The sequence below is a fragment of the Paroedura picta genome, chromosome 7 (assembly GCF_049243985.1).
Source record: "Paroedura picta isolate Pp20150507F chromosome 7, Ppicta_v3.0, whole genome shotgun sequence".
NCBI classification, from domain to species: domain Eukaryota; kingdom Metazoa; phylum Chordata; class Lepidosauria; order Squamata; family Gekkonidae; genus Paroedura; species Paroedura picta.
In genome coordinates this window covers 93912328-93931968 of record NC_135375.1, presented here as the reverse complement: position 1 = coordinate 93931968, position 19641 = coordinate 93912328, and the positions used below count along the sequence as shown (strand labels likewise).

Sequence of the window (19641 nt, the reverse complement as noted above, 5' to 3'; positions counted from 1 at the left end):
CTACTGCCCATGAGCTGGGTTCTCTTGAGGAGAAGGAGAAATGTGTCCACTCATTTTGTTGTGTGCATAATTTTTAAAAACTTCTATCCATTCCCCCCTCTGTCATCTGTCTTCTGAGCTGAATAGCCCAAGACTCTTCAGCCTTTCCTTATAGGGAAGGTGCTTCAGCCCCCTAATCACCTTGGCTGCCCTCTGCTGTACTTTTTCCATTTCTGCAATGTCCTTTTGGAGATACAGTGGCCAGAACTACAGGTGGGATTGCAAATCACACCACATCCAGTTGCATGTGGCATTGCTTATTATGCTACAACAGCATTACAATAGCAACTGTTTTGTTTTCAGTCTCTTTCCTAATAATCCCCAACATATTGTTTGCCTTTTTTTGCTGCTGCAGCACACTGAGTTGATGTTTTCATTGGTTTGTCCTCTACAACCACAAAATCTTTTTTCCCTCGCAGTCTCAGCACCTTCAGAACCTATTAACCTATAAAGGGTGGAATGCCTTAAATTTACAGCATTGAGCTTCGTCTGAAGGAGGATGTTGGTTCTTATATGCCACTTTTCTCTACCAGGAGTCTCAAAGCAGCGTGCAACGGTCTTCCCCACAACAGAGACACCCTGTGAGGGTGAAGCTGAGAAAGCCCTGATATTACTGTTCGGTCAGAACAGCTTTATCAGTGCTGTGAAAAGCCCAAAGTCACCCAGATGGCTTCATGTGGAGGAGCAGGAAATCAAATCCTGCTCGTCAGATTAGAAGTCTGTGCTCCTAACCACTACACCAAGCTGTTTCCAATCTGCTGCATGGTTACCCACTCATACAATTTATGAATATTCTTGGAGCTCTTTGCAGTCATCCTTGGTTTTCACCATCTTGAATAGTTTTGTGTTATCCACAAATTACCACTACATCATTAACAAATAGTACCAAGCCTAATACTCATCCTTGTGAGACTAGGCTGCTTGCTTCTCTCAATCGTGAACATGTCTGTTTATTCCTACTTTTTGCTTTCTGTCATTTTAATCCATAAGAAAACTCTTATCTAGAGTTCCTCAAGAGTCTTTGTTGACGCAACTTGTCAAAACCTTCTGAAAATATAATGTCCACTGGGTCACTGTTGCCTACATGCTTGTTCACTTTCTCCAAGCAAAAGGTTGGTGAGGCTAGAACTTCCTTTTCAGAAGCCATGCTGATTTCCCCTCAACAGGCTTTGTTCTTCTTTTTGGCTAATTGTGCTAACTTTGATTACAGTTCCTATAAATACCTTTCCCTGAGACCCTGAAGATCCATTGCTACTCCAAGTAGCCTCACCATGAGGCATCTTCTTGTCAACATTAAAGGGGTGTTCTGGAAGGAGATGGATGAATACAAACAAGCTGGACATGAAACCCATTCTGCGTGGTGACTCAAAATCACCTCGGGTGACCCCTTATTCAGAAGGTTCCTATTTTTTTTTTGTCTTCATGGGAACAGAAATTCTGAACCTTTGAAAGAAAACACTGGGGTGTGCCTGTTTTTGTCTCTGCTGCTGAAAGGGCATTTGTGTGCCTGAAGGCTAGCAAGAAACGTAGTTGAAAGTGCCATCAAGGCCCTGCTGATTCATGGCAATCCCCGTAGGATTTTCAAGGGAAGAGATGTTCGGAGGTGGCTTACCACCATCTTTGTAACAACCTTCGTAGTCCCCTACCCAAGTACCAACCAAGGCCCACCCAGCTTCGCTTCTCAGATACGTTGTGATTGGACTAGCCTGGGCTGTCCAGGTCAGGGCATGCAAGAAATACACATCCAGAACCTGCTGTTGGCCAGGGCTTTCCCCTGTAGGGATATGAATGCTCTGCAGAGGTGAAGAGGCTGAAAGCATGTCTTCTGCAGTGATGCATGAAGCAACCCTCAACGATAATTGCAAATGACATTTGTGGTGGTTCAGTCATTTGAAGAGTTCACTCGTCCAACTTTAAAAATGAGCTTTTCCTTTTCACAGGAAGGTGAAGGATAATTAGAGCTATTGTTCCTCAGAGCATATACACAGTAGTTTGTTGTCTTTCTCTAGTCTCTGGGCAAACCAGTTTTGCAGGTTAGTTAAGCTGCACAAACATCTTGCAATATCAGTTCATCTCCCCATAGTGATGTTTTGTCATTGTTGGGGATGTCATAGAATCATAGCTGGAAGGGGCCATGCAGGCCATCTAGTCCAACTCTCTGCTCAGTGCAGGATCAGCCTAAAGCATTCAGGATAAGTATCTATCCAGCCACTGCTTAAAGACCACTAGTGAGGGGGAGCTCCTTAGGCAGCCGATTCCAGCTTGTCTGTTTCTTCCAAAATGCCCTACAGAACAATGATAGCAATTCTTTATTTGTGGGCGAATCACCAGCCCCTGCAGCCTGAGTATGGCTTGTGCCTGAAATTGCCCTCAATCTGCATGGAGGCAGTATGGGTTTTTGATGTAGATAGTGGGCCATTCTAAACATCACTCCTGGGATGGCTAACTGGAGTTGACTTGGGTCAGATATTTGTATTGAGCGAGCAGAGGTGTGACCTCACCATTCTGAATGACTTCAGCCCCATGGAAGGAGAACAGCCATTAAAACATGAGGCAGGGAGGAAAGGTCACTGAGAGGATGACAGCTAAAAAAAATTTCACTAGCCGGAAGAGACAAGTCGCTCAGGGGAGTGCGATGGAAAATGTTGGTGCCTCGACCCTCTCTTGGGTTGTTCCCTGCCTGACTGTTGCAGGTGGTGCCCCCAGAATGCAGCCTCTGAAAATGATATGTTAGAAGAGATGGGTTTTTATTTTGTTTTTCACTACCCTGAGGAGTCCTAAAACGGCTTGCAAACTCCTTTCCCTTCCTCTCCCCACAACAGCCACCCGGTGAACTAGGTGGGTCTGAGAGAACACTAAGAGAACTGCTCTGTGAGAGAAGCTGTAAGAGAACTGGGCTAGCCCAGGGTCACCCAGCTGGCTCCATGCAAGAGTGGGAGACCAAACCTGGTGCTCCAGATTGGAGGCTGCCGCTCTTTTACCACTACACTGTGCTGGCTCTCAGAAGGTTCCTGAGAGACTAGGCCAGGGGTAGTCAAACTGCGGCCCTCCAGATGTCCATGGACTACAGTTCCCACGAGCCCCCTGCCAGCAGGGGGCTCGTGGGAATTGTAGTCCATGGACATCTGGAGGGCCGCAGTTTGACAACCCCTGGACTAGGCAGTCCTTCAGTCCCACTCGAGTCCTCAAATTGTTCCCTGCCAATGCGTATGAACGTTAACTAAACTTGACCCATTCTTGAGTTCCAGTCTACTTGCCATTTTGATGGCATTTTCTTGAAAACCAGTGATTTTTTAAAATTATTTCCATTGGATTTCCTTGCCCATGCACTAAACAGGAATCCTGAAGGCTGCCAGTGACGAAAGCAACATGAGTTTTGAAGCTCAGGGCTGGTTTGCCAGTGGTAGCAATTTCTGACTTCACAAAACATCCAGCCTAGATTATGGCAACACACTCAACATGGGACGCCTTTGCCGTTTCAGAAGCTTCAGCTGGTACAAAATGCAGTGGCCACAAGAGAGACAGAGACAGGGTTGCATCCACTCCCCTAGGTCTGTTGGTTCCTGTGCTGAAATTCAAAGTGCTGCTTTGGACCTTTGAAGACCTTAAGTCAGCTGGCCCTGAATACACTTGGCCTGCATCTGCCAATACAAACCTGTTTCCCAAGGTCATCTATGGCAACAGACAAAAACCCATGGGCTGGCCTTTTCAGCCTTTTATCTGCCACACTGACCATTCATTTCACCATGGGGGTCATAATATTGGGGATGGGTGGGCCTGTAGTCTTCATGGTAAGAAGCATCTTTCTTGCCCCCCCCCCAAGCAAGCAAATCATGTTTTGTGGGGGGAAATCCATCAGCAAAAATGCTTCAGTGGAGGGTGGGCAAGCAGGGGGGCCACAATGCTTGGGCAGTTTTATTCCTGACCAATCCCAGAAGGTAGCTCTGAACTTACATTTGGGATAAACAGGGCTGGGAACGGTTTTATTTGGTTACTGGATAGGTGTTTATTTTAGCGATAATCATTTTTAGCCAGTATTATTTATATTACATTTTACCAATTATTGTTAACTGCCCTGAGATGCAAGTGAGGGGCAGGATGCAAATTCAATAGCATGCATTAAGGGAAGATGAAACTTAGTTCCCAGTTCCATTAAGGGAAAACGCAACTTCTACTCATAAAATCCCTCCCTAAACACTTTCACCCTGTATTTCATTTCTGAGTGAGCTTCAAGAGCAAACAGAGGGTTTACGACAGAGTTGTTCTATATCAAACTCTGCCCTCCAGTGATTGCAGAGGGACAGCTGTTGACAGCTACCACGTAACACACAATTGCAACACTTGCCAGGGAGCCTTACACCCCAAGCAGCTGGTCTGCCCTTCCTTATGGCTTAACTCAAGAACAACATCCTCCGCCTGCATCAGTCTTAGCAACTGGCCTAAACGCAGCGGTTGGTCCTGAAGCCCTGGTTTCCACAAAAAATGGGTGCCCGTTTTTTAAAATACAAAAATGTACAACAGGGCTTCGGTGTAACCCGCCGAGAACTTCTCCAGCGCGAAGTCTCTGTAAAAATATCACTGGGAGAGAATGCCTGGAGTCAATTTGTCCAGATCGCACGCCAACACCAAAGAAAGGATCAACTGAACAACAGTCTTGAAAATGCTTTATTGAACTGTGTGTCTTATTGTAATGTGCAGATGTGTTTGAAAAGACTACAGCTTGAAAACTGGTTTTTGAAAATTCTCAACAATAAAAAAAATTCCCCTACCGGGTTAAACTCCCAAAGTAACCAGAGGGCTGGTGTAAAATCCCCTCCCTCCCCCTTAGAACATTCTGTTGCAGAGACTAAAAAGGAAACAAGTCTAGGACTGCATTTGATATAGAAATAACTGGTCGTTCCGAAATGAAAACCTGGGCAGAGTGGGGTTGTTGCCATTTTTAGATAAGCATCCACGTAAGAGTTCGGTCAAAACCCCGCCCGCCGTTCAAGTCTGTAACTTTATTCTAAGATGCTTGCAATGTGGTGGAGATGGGAGGGCACGGAGGAGAAAGAGGGGTGAGGAGAAGAGTGGGAGTACCAGAGAGAAACATGATTATGGTCTAAGCCTAGTTTAAATTTCTCAGAAGCTGTGTGCAATTTTGTCTTTATAGTCTAACTTTACATCCCCCTCCCACCCCCTCCCCCAAAAAACCAAGACCCCCTACTTGTCCTTGCCTTGGGGCAATTATGAAAGTCTATGCACAAAAACACTGTACATTTTTATACATACAGGATTAATAATATAGGCATGTAGGTGGCATGATTCCATAAAAAGGCTTTTTTTTCTTTTTTAAACTTTATGCCAGAAAAAAAAAATCAAGAAGAAATAATAAATAAAAAGGTGCTAGAGTTAGCATTAAGAATGCAGTTGTAATATATTGACAAAAGTTTGGGAAGTCGCCCTCCCTCAAGCTCTCCGGATACTGACAAGTCTCGGCAAACTAGGAAGCAAATACATAAATAACTCAAAAACATAAGATTGAGACGGTGAAGAAGGCTTTAAAACTAAGACAACATAATTCAGGTTAAACTTTCGTTTTCTTTTTTCGTTTTAAGACAATGGATAAATGAATCATCTACACCTGAATAAAAACATGTTTAACAGCTTGAATTTTTTTTTTTTTGCTTAACAACCACGAAAAAAGGAGGAAAAAAAAAAACCTTAAACAAAGTTGAACAATTATTTTCTGATTAAAGGGCACACAAAAGCCCCCCTCTTGCCCGAAGGTTTTGGCAGTGGCCTTACTTTTGTGCCCCCCCCCCCCGAGAGATGCAAATACAGCAGGCTGAAACTCCACATGGATGTTGTGATGGCCATAAAGAGAGCAACGCAAGGGTCACACCGAGCAGAATGCCACACCCTGGAAAACGACAAAGCTGTCCCACTGCAGAGCTTGGGCGACGTGCTGACGCGGCACGTACAGAACGGCGGGTTCCGGCAGACATTATTCAAAAGCTACTCCATGGCCACGCTCTGCTAAGCGAGTACTAACTTGGTGTTGTAACCTTTGAATAATGGGGAAGCTTTTTTTTCAGGGGGGAGGAGGAGAAGGGAAGTGTTTGTTTGTTTTTAAATAGTTTTACTCCTTGTATTTAAATTCTCGTTTTAAATGACAAGGTCACTAAAACTCATGCACGCTGCAAAAAACCTCATGCAGTAAAGGTAAACCATCCAAGCAGTTTTTATTCATTAATATTCATAAATACACACAGCAGCTTCATTAGAGATTTCATTTTTTTTTCCTCTTCAGTTTGAATGTGGAGTATTAGGAGAGCCTTTTTTTTTTTTTGCATGTCAAAAGTACAGGGCACAGAGGGGTCCTCCCCTCTGCACTGCAACCTACATTTACCTGCTAGAAGTAAAAATTATTTTAAGTGGAAATGATTATCATATATATCTTTTTTTTCTCTCTCTCTCTCTCTCTCTTCCTTTGAATGTACACAATGTAACAAGAGTGACAGACCTGAAATTACAATCACCAAAACAAACCCAAGATAGTTGTCGTCCACTTTCATTGGCAAATACAGCACAGAGGACATTGTCTGCGGAGTGGGACGTCATCAAAGAGGAGGTGGAGGAGGCTCGTTTCCGTTATTACTCTCTTTTAAATTTAGATTTTCTAAAGCAACATCTAAAGGCATAATATCTACACAGCCCATAGCACCAAAATCGGCCACCTCCCCGCGCTCGTCCTCATCAGAGGAGGAGCTTTCTTCCCGCATCAAAGTGGACAGCAGAAGCTCTTGGACAAACAGGCTGCGGTCAGCCCGCTCGCTCTCCATTGACTGACGCTCAGCTTCCGACATCTTGGGATCGTTCAACCTGTAGAGGGAGAGGGAGAGGCGAGAGGATCAGCTGCTGAAAACTCTGCTCCACGAGCTCATTCACCGATGGGCCTCGTTCAAACGATCGAGACGTAACCCCCCCCAAGGTACGTCTGGAAGTGCAGAAATCTTAAAATGTAGTTTGAGAATTCCTGCCACCTCCACTTCTCAAGTACTGGTGCTCATCCTCTTATCCTAGGGATTCCCAACCAGGGTTCCGGGAAGCCCTGGGGTTACATGAGAGTGCCCCAAGGATTGTGTCGTCTTTCTCAGAAGTTCAGGTGGCCGCTGGCATCACTAGATGCTGCTGGAGCCCGCTTTCCCTGTTGCTCGACAGCAGGCTTTTTCAACCAGTGGTTTGTGAAACCCTGGGGCTTCTTGATGGCCCTTTAATATATATATATTTTTAAATTTGTTAAGCATTTATTGGGTGATATGACCAAATATGGTCATGTTGACCCCCCCCCCAAAAAAAAACCCCAATGATGGGCCTGGAGAGGGTGGGAAGGGCCCTGGGTGGGCAAGTACACAGCTCTGCTTCCCAACCATATTCCGCACAACCATGCCACTTCTGGGGCTTCTCAAAGCCTGAAGGATGTTTCAGGGGTTTCTCAACAGTAAAAAAGTTGAGAAAAACTGCTCTACAGGCCTAGTAGAGCACAATGGAAACAGTAAATGATTGATTGATTGGCTCCTGCAACTTTCACTTAAGGGGCATGTTGGCATCTCCAGGGTTCCTTGAAGCCCGAAAAATAATTCAGGGGTTACTCCATGGTCAAAAGGTTGAAAAAGGCTGCCTTAGTCTCTGCTAAGCGCAAGAAGGCACAAACATCCAAGCCTGAGGGACAGCAGACAGATGCACCAGCAAACAACGGTCCCCCATCTCATCACCCTCATGCTTCAGTGTGTCTTCCATGCCACCCACTCAGTGGCCAGTGCCACACAACTTCTGCAGACATGCACATTGACAGGAGAGACTTCAGGCTACGTAATATGTGGGTGGCTTCCACCTTTCACGTTGCCTGAAACCATCAGTATGAAGTTACAATTACCGAACGACTTGCCGCCCTTAATTGTTCATGCGGACAGAAAAACTTCAAAAGAGGCAAGGTAAACTATCTCTTTGGGAAGTTAGAGGAAAAGGAAAGTATGCAAATATTTCAAGTAAAGCAAACTGAAGCAGAGCTCTCTTACCTTTAAGAGGGGGAAAACTATTACTGACAATTGGGGTGGGGTGGGGGTATAATTTCTAGAAGTAATGTTCCTGCAGACCAGTTTTCCATTTATTCCTATAAGCAGTGATTGACTGATCGGTGTTATGAGGCCTTTTTACAAAAAGACGCTTCTCTAAATCATTTAAGTGTTTCTTAAGTCATGGTGGCATCCCTTTTCTGTCAATCATTTAAAAAATAGCAATAAATTGAGAGTTCTAGGACCAAAAAAACATTAACAAATGGAGATTCGTGGGACTGATATCTGTTATTTCTCATCTTTAATGGGTCCTTTGTTTCATATCCCCATCTTTTTTTGGTAGACTGCCCTGGATTCCTCTGAAGTTATCTGAAGTTTTTAACTGCTACAAACACAAGCTATCAGAGAGGCTACGTGGATGGAAGTGATCATCTCATGTAGTGTTGCCCTACTATTTATAAAGACTCTGGGTACAGATAACTGTTGAGGTGAAATAAATGCTGTTAGTTTTGGGTCCACATGAGCTGCTTTTTTCAGGCGTTAACAATTAATTTTGCAGGCACAATTAATCACAGCTCAACAGAGACGAGGAACACTGGCCTCTCTCAGTATGTGGAAAGCTGGCCAAGCTAGAGGAAGTGGCATAACTGATTGCTCACTGGGACTCTGGTTTCATTCGCCTCTCTTTGAGCCAAGCCAACAAGTCCATGGTCAAAAGGTTGAAAAAGGCTGCCTGAAAAAGTCTGTTTCTACTAAGATGGGAACAGAGTAAGGATGTTGCCCGTGTACCCAAACAATGACAACGGGACTCACACGGGGCTCTTTGACATAGGTACAGTTCCTCGATGGGGCACGGGCAACATGTTTCAGGAAAGTGGGCCAGGCCTCTACCCATGGGGCTTAGGGTTGGCAGGTGGTCCCCCCCCTTGAAAGAGAGGCTGCTGGAAGAATGGGTAAGCTGAGCACCTCCAGGAGGTGGCAGGCTTCATGCCAGGGTTGGAAGTAAAACGTGACTCTTTTTGTTGAAGGGAATTATGCAAGCTGCAAAGTGAAGGCCACAGGCCTAGAAGGTCAGTAACAGTGCCGGTCCCCCAAGAATGAGTTACCTTGTAAGGAGGAACTGAGAATTCTGGATAGCCTGTTGACTGTTTTCTGTGTTGGATGTGTTGGTTGTTGCTGTCGATTGTGTTATAGTGGTGGTGACGCTGCTAGTGTTGGTGCGCCTCGTCGCGTTCCGTGCAGTCTCCAGTTGTTGCCGTGCCGCCTGTGCGTGCTGCCGTTCTAGCTGCAATTGCATCTGCAGCTGCTGTAACTGCGAGGCAGAAGGGCCAGAGGAATTGAGCTGTCCCCCTGCAGAGCGCCTCACACCGGACAACTGAGATAAAAGCTCTGCGAACAGGAAAAACAAGGACGTTTTCACAGTAATAATGGAACCATTTGACAGAATGCTGATGCTTCCCCTCTGATTATCACAGCCAATTGCTTCCTGAATACCGTCTCATACATTTGTAATTTACCACGATTATGCAACAAGAACAAGGCGTAGCTCTTATAGTGTTCAACCTAATCTACAGCCAGAGCTAGAACACCTCAGAGGCTGAAACAAACAAGGGGAAAATGCTGGGGCCTTTGTGGGTATATTTGGCCTCTGTTGAGATGGTGAGGCTTTTGAAATGGCTACAGAACTGTCCTTCAAGGCAGCCACTCCTCAAATGCAAACGGTAACGCTTTTGACAAGTAAAAATATGAACGTACATGCATATTTAAACTGAGCTCCACTGAAATTTAGGTGTTGATAACAGTGCATCAGAAACACTCCTGCTTTTAGTACCCAACGAACACACACAGACTCAGAAACACAATGGAACATGGGTAGAAGCTTTGTTATCTGGGCCTTTTAATACCTGAAGAACTCAGTTAATCAGGTTGATTGGTAGGATGGGTGGGGAAAATGGACAGCAAGAATCAGTGGTTGCTCGAAGTGAACATGCAGAGGAAGGTGAACAGGATATGAGGGGGGGGGAGATGAGCCAATGAGCCACTTGAATGAGGCCAAGGAGGAAGCAGTCAGGATAAGGAGGGAAGGGACCCTCACAACATGGCGCAAAGCAACCCCCTGTTTCCCATGAATGCCAGATAGCAAAGCTTGGGCACTTCTATAAATATTCCTTCAACTCACCAGCTATAGGATCCATGGCTTCCCTATTGCTTGGAGAATACGAACTCTGTGAAGATGAAAACCCACCAGTGGAACTGCTAGTAAAGTGCATGTTTGATCTACGTGCGCGAGGGCCACCCAAACCCCGGCCTGGGTGAAACATTCTACGTACATGCCGAACACCGCTGGATTCATCGTAACCGATGAGTTAAGGCAAACAAAAAAAAGACACGCTGTGGAATTACTGACAAAGAGAACCTTTACCAGAAGAATGGAGCATTAGGATCGTGGCAAAAATAATTAAACTTTGCAGCGTTATCATTTAATTCAAAGTTCTACAAGAGAGAATTCTGGGGCTTAAAAACCAGGTGTGCACATCATAAAATCAGTAGGCAAAGGTTCAGCTCATGCCCTTCTTTCATCCTCTTTTTGTACCACCAATAATGCAAGAGATGTCCATGGCTGTCATTGCCCTTATTATGGTACTGCTGATATCACCCAATCCAGATAACACTGGGGTGCATGAACACAGTCTACCGTGGGCAAATGAACTGAACATGGGGATTGCTCCTGTCTATATTATTGTGCGACCTCATGCAGGCAACCTCCTAACAGCAGACTCACAACCAGTATTTGGTTTGCAGAAAAGTTATGATTATCAACATACTGGTTATCGGTAATGCTAAACCATATATTTTCAGTTACACAAATGGGCTTTCTTATCTCTTGTTCCGAATTGTGAAGCAGTTTGGTTCTTTAATTATAAAAAGTCTCTGACCCCTGGGGTTTAGATGGACAATGACAGACCATTCTGTCCGAATGACTCCTTGTCTATAAAGGAAGTAAAATCAGATGTACCCATTTTTGTTAGCCACTGCTGATGCAATCAGGAAGCGTCCAAACACAATTCTTTTGGCATGTCTAACCCGTCACACCAAAATAACTCGGCACTAACCAGCCAGGAGAACCACCCATTTCAAAATCAATCTCTAGGTAGCTATTAATATATAAAGCCACAACAATCTTGCTGTTTCTTCTTGTCCTGGACAAAGGATATTAAATCTCTAGGAGCTCTATGTTCCAGTGTAAGATGAGCTGCAAAGTCATCCGTGACATGATTGGGATCTCCTCCTGGTAATGCTGCACATATTGGACAAATCTGAAACGACAAAGTTAGAAGCTCTGTTTGAGTCTAGAATAGGGGAACGGGGTTGATAGAAAACTTCATACTAGAGAACAAAACAGCTAGGCTTTTGTCTCCAATCAGTTTGGGGAAAATAGCGTTGTGTCCTAGCAACTCCAGGTTCCAGGTTGTTACATTATTTTTTTAAAAGACTAGCCAGGGAAAAAGAACACCTGAACAAGGATTAGATATGGGAGGAACACTAATGGGGGACTTTTGGCAACTTCTATCATGAGTTGTCTATAAACAGCACACTTGAAAGGGCTTGTGAGAGGCACCTCATTTCCCCCTTCCCCATGGGAAAGATGGAATCAAGCTGGTGGCGTAGTCTAGCACCACAACAGGGTTGACACAGGCAACCAAGAAATTGTGATGTGATCAAGAAGAGGCCTCTTAGAACCGAGCCTCATACACACCAATAAACCACCTCAGTGGGGGTCAAATATGGAGGGGGCATTACGGGGCTTATGAAACCGCCTCCTTTTTCAAGCAGATGCGACTCTCGGAATCAAGCACTCCAAACTGCCAGTATATTCCTTCCTAGAAATGTATAGTTCATTCTAGTGGTAATTTAAGTGTGCTTGTGCCAAGGACAAGTTCCCTATCTGCCACCAGAGAAATGCAAAGGCAATAGGCAATACATCATCAACTGTGGAATAAAGCCAGACTGAACAAACACGTTTAAGAAACGTGGCTCTGAAGCCCTTTCTGACTGTGAAGGAATACAAGCTATAACTCCGTGGTTCCGAGATAGTTCCGAATCGGCCAGGGCTTTCCCCGTAACCAGACAACAAGATGCTCGCCACACTGCTGTTTGGGAAGTCATAGAATGAACTATATGTGTTCTGGAATTCCATGTGCAAACTGGTTGTACTAAGGAAGTTAATGCTTTAAAAAACACTTCATCAGTACTGGACCACACCAATCCAGTTTGTGATCAATCGGTTGGACTCTCTCGGATGAAAATTAAACCTGGTTGTCCTTTGGCTATAAGCTTTCTTGTTCCAGGGTTAGGCACAACACTATCCTGTCTCCCCTAGCATATCAGGAAATGAAGTAACCTTGCTATGGGAAAAGCTGGTTACATCTCCCTCCTTTGCTCCACACAACTAAGTTCCTTCTTCGATGACCTCTCTGGAATTTGAGTGAGTTGCATAACCTCAACAATGGAGTGAAATGCCCAGTGTATGAAAAAGCTATTGCTGCCCTTATTCTGACAAAGAGGGTGAGAAAATTCCCAACAAAGTACCATTTCTCTCCCAAACAAGCCAAGGTTGCACGTGTATCTGAATAGTTAAATTCTAGTTTGAGACTAGGCACTAGAAAACATTTTTTAAATATATAAATCTATATTTGAGTGTAACCTCTTAAAACAAGACTCCATGAATCCATACCCATATTGTACAGAAATCTGCTTTTGTATGAAAATGAATGAACTAATATTTCTTAAAATGTGTCTTTTGAGGTTCAGTATTATACATAGGAGAGCTTCTTGTGGCGCAGAGTGGTAAGGCAGCAGACATGCAGTCTGAAAGCTCTGCCCGTGAGGCTGGGAGTTCAATCCCAGCAGCCGGCTCAAGATTGACTCAGCCTTCCATCGTTCCGAGGTCGGTAAAATGAGTACCCAGCTTGCTGGGGGGTAAACGGTAATGACTGGGGAAGGCACTGGCAAACCACCCCGTATTGAGTCTGCCATGAAAACGCTAGAGGGCGTCACCCCAAGGGTCAGACATGACCCAGTGCTTGCACAGGGGATACCTTTACCTTTATTATAGATAGGACATAACTGGTTGTGATTATTATTGCAATTTCTCCCCCCCAGGAAGAAAAATTCTTCTGCCCCAGGGCCTTTGCTGCTGGAAAGTTAGGGGTTTCTTCATCTTCAAGATGAAAAACTTACTTAAAGTCCTTATATATTTCTAGAGTGCAAACATAAAAACACGGTTGCACCTACATGTAACCGTTACTTGTTGAGTGGTCTTCTGTGCACACGCACAGAACTCTGCAGATTTCTAGCTCTGGAGTGCTCACCTTCCCTTCCGACAACAGCCAGCATTTCCCACCCAAACAAGCATGTGGCGGAAACAGGGAAAGCCCTCTTTCCCTCAGTCCCCCCTTCACTCCCGTGGATATGGATCACAGGTAGAGGATCCCGCAGCAGGGAAAGAAGGGAAGGTTGTGTGCCTGCACAGAAGACTGCTCGACAAATATCAGCTCCCGGTAACTGCAGCCATTTTTAGTCTTTGCGTCTTCTGTGCAGTCCCACATGGGAGAGTAGCAAGTTGACTTAGCACAGGAGATTGGTGTGGGATACTCAGTGAAACAATGATCACAGTACCACTTTCCCCACAGCCACATCTCTCCTGGAGTAAATGTCGATGGTATAATGCTCGACAAACGTCAGCACAGAAGACCACACTGCCACTTTGCAGATATTCAGCAGGAAAACCTCTCCTGGGAAAGCAGCAGAATATGCCTGAGATCTAGTGGAATGTGCCTTGACTGGAAGAGGGCACTCATCCATTATGTAGTCCAGCAATGCATACAAGTAGGTTGAGATCCTTTGTGAGATCCAAACAAAACAAGAGAGCCCTTCTCACATCTGGAGTGTGCAGTTTCTGTTCCACTGGGCCAGAGGGGGTGGAGGGGGGGGGAATCACTGGAAGAACAGTATCTTAGGAAATACAGAAAGCGGAGGCCGCCTTAGGCAGGAAACTCCGCTTGGTATGTAGCTCCGCTTTATGTGCATAAAATTTAGTAAAGGGCAGGGAACAACTGAGGGCCCTCAACTCACCCACCCAGTAAGCTGGTATGACGGCTAACAGGAACTGAATTTTAAATGACAGCAAAGAGAGGTCACACGTAGCTATGGGTTCAGATGGTTTATATGTTAAACAGGAAAGAAGCAGGGAAAGCCTCCACTGAGGAATCGTTGAAAGAGCCAGACCCTTCAAAAACTTTTCACACAGTTTGGTTGAAAGCGGCTATCAACACCATCCTGGTAGGGAAAATGATTGTGTGGGAATTTTGAAACCTGTCTCGGAACCGTGACCAGAGGTACAGGTTGGTAGAAGGAAGACTTCTGATCCCAGGGTAAGGTGCCTGGCCAGTACAAGGGTGAAAGCATTATGGGGTAGGGAACCATGGTTCTTGTGGTAGGCTCCATTAAAAAGGCATGGGTGAAACCCAAATGTCAGAAGTCTCCAACATCCTTTCCTTGTTCAGCAAAGGTTGGCGCAGAACCAGAGATGGTAACTGAACCTCAATAACTTAATCATTGTCCGAGGATCCAAGACCAGACCCCGGAGTCAGCAGTAGGGTATGGGGCCTACGCTTTAGGAACTGAAATCTTCAAAGGTGAAGACAGCTTGGTAAAATTCCTTAGATCTGAACTTAAGATTTCTTAGACAGAAACTTCAACAAACTCCTCAGTACTGGAACTGATTTTGGTGCTGAGGAGATGTCTGGTTCTTACAGGGTTCCTGAGTGTGCTGACCCACCTGAGGAAGTTCAGTTCGTAGCCTCTAGTTCTTTGACCCTCCAAACAGGCTGATCTTTCCCCAGGGCCCCAATCGCTTGTTCCCATAGGAAAGCTTTTAATCTAGAAGCTCTCTCTTGGTAGGCCTTCAGGGTAAACCGCCCACAGATAGTATAAGCTGGGACACCAGGATGCAGGCAGCATAATCACAAGAAAACCCAGGCCGGACTAGTGATTGACATCTACGTAACATTACTGCCACCCAGTGGAATCAATCAGAACTTACATTCCAGTACTGATCAATTTAACAATCTAACTGGCCCCATAAATAAAAGAAAGTAATGCCTACAGAACGGCTTTCCCAGCATGTTCAAGAATAATTGTAATTTAAAAAAAATGAACAGCTATCGGATAACATCTATAACGTATCATGCATGATTGATTCCAGGGTATGACCTTTCAGAAGAGTAAATAAGAGAGTACATTTACAGATGCTTCCTGACAGTCTTGTTGCCATGTTATTTTGTGTTTAGGTCCAAGACACTCAACTGAAATATTGAGGATCACATTTACAACAGATGTTTTGTCTTGCTGCAAGAATCTAAACAGCAGCAAGGCAGAAAAGGGGACCTCCTTTGATGATAAATCGTAAATAATTTGACAAATAGAAGAAACAGTTACATTAGCAAATCTGATTAATGTGGAATTGATATAAACAAAACAGTGTGTTCAAAATTGGGTCCTGTTCATTAAGTATTAGAATCAGAAGTGCAAGACTTATATAGACCCATTTTGTTAATTTGTATTGCTATGTATAAAGTTTCTGTCCTGGAATTTTACTCAAAAAAATTGCTCAGCTAAAAATAGTACTAAAAAGGCAGGTTGGTTTTTTGGCACCATTCATTGTAGGATAACATTCCCACACACACAAATCAGCAATATATAAAATGCCTTTCTAGCGTGTTCCATAATACTGGGTGGGGGGAGGAGAGAAAATATTAATGTCTCTGTCTAACTAATGGATCGTGGCTTTAAACTTGCATTTCCACCATTTCCTCGTCAAGGTACTTTTAAAATTATTATTATTATTATTATTATTATTATTATTATTATTAGATTTATATCCCGCCACTCCCTTGCGGCTTGTGGCAGGTAACAATATCACATATCCCCATTAAAACCCCATAAAAACAATGCCAATATTGTCGGGCATGGCAAGAACGGCAGCTCAACTTCCCCCCCCCTCCCTCCCACTACCATCGGGTGGAGAGGAGGTCCTGATGATGTTTTGCTTCGGGTCCAGAACCCGAGTCCCCGGGGGGGGGGGGGGCATAGATATGAAGGTTTTTGATAATAAATATACATTTAGCTGCAGCTGGACAACAAAGTATTCTTCAACTGGATGGCAGTCTTGGTCATCAGTTGTAGCAGCAAATGATTTAAAAACTGCACCAAGAGATCTGCTTACAGGTTTATTCCCTTTCCACTGAGCTACAGTAAACTAAACAAAGTAAAACTAGAGAGTCAGGGCATCCCCCAGAGTGCCCTTCAGCAACCCACAAATCAAAGGTGCTGTTTTCTCAACAGCTGGTAGGGGGCTCAGTGAGGAACTGAGGTATGAGCCAGGCTGCCTGAATTCTACGTGTGGCTTCAGGCAGACCACAGTTCGCTCAGTCTCAGCTGGCCTACCCTACAGGGCTGCTGCAGGGCCTATTAAGATAAGAAATGTAAAGTGCTCTGAACATAACTTCAAATGCTATGCAAAAATTAAGAGACATTACGGTTTTCATCGTGATGTATCAAAATACGGGGACATCTGGGGATAAAAAAATGACAGGATTTTAACCACACTTTCTTCGCAACTTGTAAACAGCTTGACCCTGTCATGGAGAAAAGGCCTGGGCAGGGGTGGGGCAAACTAAATAGGATGGTTGATGAAACACAAATGCAGAAGTTGCAGATCCCGAGGAGCGGGGAATATTTCTTATTTATGAATGGAGTTAAAATTCTCATTCTAATATGGTGGATAGAATTGAAGATTTTGCATCTGGGGGGTCATTCAGAAATCGTTCAAGCTTACCACTTCTGTCGATGTTTCTGCATGTTCTGAAGTAACATGTTCTTGAAGAGACGTTTCCGTATAACCCATTTTTCCACAATAAGGACAAGTAAAAGACTGTGGCTGCTCTACAGAGAAAGCTTCTCCACCATAGTACAAATCTGGAAAAACAAAAATATTTGGGCTCATGAAGGACACGGGCCACAGCATTACACAACTAAAAGAAGCGGTGCAAGATTGGAAGATGCGGAGACAACTGAGCCATAGGATCGACAAGAGTCAGACATGACTGAATGGCCAACATTATCATCATCATCATCATCATAAGGTAGGGGGAAACACAAACTCTGAAGATCTTTTAACTAAGACAATCAAACCAAACATATACATTCTTAGCATTAAACATTTTATCATCTACTGAAGGCACGCTGACAATTTACAATATACAATTTAACTTCTGAATTCACATGGCTAGAGTTTTGTGATACTACTTAATTACAAAGTCACCCCTCCTTGCCAATCTTATACATTACGCAGGGAGGAGGAGGTTAACATTTAGGAAGCCATCAAGTAGCCTAGCAGCATTTAAGCCCTGAACATGTATCCTACAAATAGTCATCCTAACGATGAAATGCTTCAAAATGCCAGTATATTAAGGGCTTTGCATACAGTTTCTTCAAGGCCGACCAGTTTAGGCAATAATTAAAAGGCACTTTATAAATCATCATCTATCTTTCTCTCAACAAACTCTGAAGTGGTAGCAGATCGCTGGATTCATATCACTGTGGGGGCTGCCATCTGTAATCAAAGCCTATCACTCAAAGGGGGGCAAAATGTGCCAGATGAAGCTCAAAATACTTCTGCACAAACCCCATGATGTGAATGTTCACTGTGAACTAACAGCACTTGGTAGTCTGAGCCCAAAGAAGGTCAAGCGGAGTCTCCATATACCTGAGTGGGCCAGTCCTAAGAACGCAGGCTTGCTTCCTGCAGCAAATCAGACCCTTTCCCACAAGCGCAGTTCACCATTGGTGATCACCAGCATTAATCACAAGCAACTTTGGAATAAGAACACTGGGGGACGGAGGGGCACATAGTGGAGAAGACAGCAGTTGCTGTAAGGCTGGTTCCCAACTAGAAAATGGAATTTAGGAGAGAGCATTACATCTGCAGCATCCAGGAGCGCAATCTTCAAAACTTTGCAGAATGTTCTAAGAGCCCCTTGAAGCCTGAGAACCATAAACTCCCGCGTAGTGGCAGCAGGTCCAAATGCACAAAGCAGAAATGATGGGCAAAGAGAGCCACAATTCCTTTTCTTTATATGCTGCTGGGCTTACAGGATGAGAAAAGTTCAAACATAGTGCCTCTCTTCAACTGAAGCCTCCTCAGAAAACCCAAACTGCTTAGGCCCAGTTATCAGAACTAGGACAGTGCTTAAAGGAATGTGCTTGTTGCTCAGTAAGACTGTAGCACTTAAGCAGCTTTTGATGAGGCCACATAAGTAGCAGCGGTGCTGTTTATAACAAGGGCACCAGATGCTGGCATCCATGACAGGGAGCTAAGAAGTCTCCATCACAAGCTCAACCCAAGAGCATTCTTAGGAAGTCTAAAAATCCTCACTATGTTCAATGAACACAATTCTCACACATGCAAAAAAACCCAAAAAAAAACACAACACCTTCTATAGGAAAGAGTGGAAGATTGAGACTGCATTGGGGTTCTCAATAAATTTTGGTCAGGGTTATAAGGTTGCCCATTACTGTTTGGATTCAGTTTAACCATCAGTAATCATTTCAGAAGTTTGTAATTTGTCTGAAATCTTTCTGTTCCCACTTGATGGACCGGGTCTTTTAAAGGATGCAGCTGCAGTTTTCAGACTTTGAATTAGGCACTACAGCAAGGCCACTTATTGGGACACAGATTTCAGTGAACATTTAACGTATAAATTAAAGTAATTCAACAACTTTACTTGAAATCTGCTTCACTCTCTTATCAGTTGAAGGCTGTGAGCCAATGCAGACATGCACGTGCACACTAAGCAGAACCTTCTCAAAATAGCCAAGAAGGTGGGGTTGGGATTTCTCATTTGAAAGCGCCTCCAAGGCAAAATCTCCAAGTGCTGTTAAGTCAAAAACCAAGTCTAACTTTGCCTGAACAGGGAAATTCTGTGGTCGTGAGATTAATGCATGAGTTCACCCTCGGACCAGGAGACAGAAAGATTGCTAATAGATGCCACACTACTGTTTGCCCCCGAAAGTTCTGCTTGAACCCATCCATCAGGCAGCTTCTAGTATTTAAGCTCTTCCACTTCAGCGAAAGGCTGAAATAGGTTTTGCCCATACGGGAATTTTTGTGCCACCTGCTTCAAGGAAGAGGAAGTAGAAATGCCCTTAGTGAGAAGATCTGCCCCATTAAATCAAACCAAGGAGTAAGGGCCAAGAGCTGCCACCTCTACCGAGACACAGTCACCAGGGAAGGTTTTTTGATCGCACCTGCACTGGGAAAGTCTTGCATTATCACCTCTGCTTTCGTCTCACGGATGATCAAGGACCACTCCTCATTAAAACAGGGCAGCTCTGTCAATTGCTATGATGGGCTTTGCCTTGGAAGCCAAATGTGCACAGACTTTGCTCGTGGCATATGAATGCAAGGAAAAAGCCCTTTAGC

General features: G+C 44.3%; 1 protein-coding gene and 1 long non-coding RNA gene across 3 annotated transcripts in view; one reads left to right on the top strand and one right to left on the bottom strand.

The window, feature by feature from the left end:
* Positions 1-4686: 4686 nt before the first annotated feature.
* The window catches only part of KCMF1 (potassium channel modulatory factor 1), a 51300-nt gene continuing 36345 nt past the window's right edge, over positions 4687-19641 (bottom strand). For both annotated transcript variants that reach the window (XM_077345436.1, XM_077345435.1), the window contains exons 3-7: positions 16996-17135; positions 11312-11413; positions 10276-10450; positions 9203-9485; positions 4687-6903 (exon numbers count right to left, since the gene is read on the bottom strand). In XM_077345436.1, the coding sequence (XP_077201551.1) occupies positions 6642-6903; positions 9203-9485; positions 10276-10450; positions 11312-11413; positions 16996-17135 (962 nt within the window). In that variant the 3' untranslated portion in view covers positions 4687-6641. The remainder of the gene's footprint in view (positions 6904-9202; positions 9486-10275; positions 10451-11311; positions 11414-16995; positions 17136-19641) is intronic.
* LOC143841301 (uncharacterized) lies at positions 6874-8612 on the top strand. Its single transcript, XR_013232660.1, has 2 exons — positions 6874-7012; positions 8440-8612. It is a non-coding gene; the product is annotated as an uncharacterized LOC143841301 (long non-coding RNA).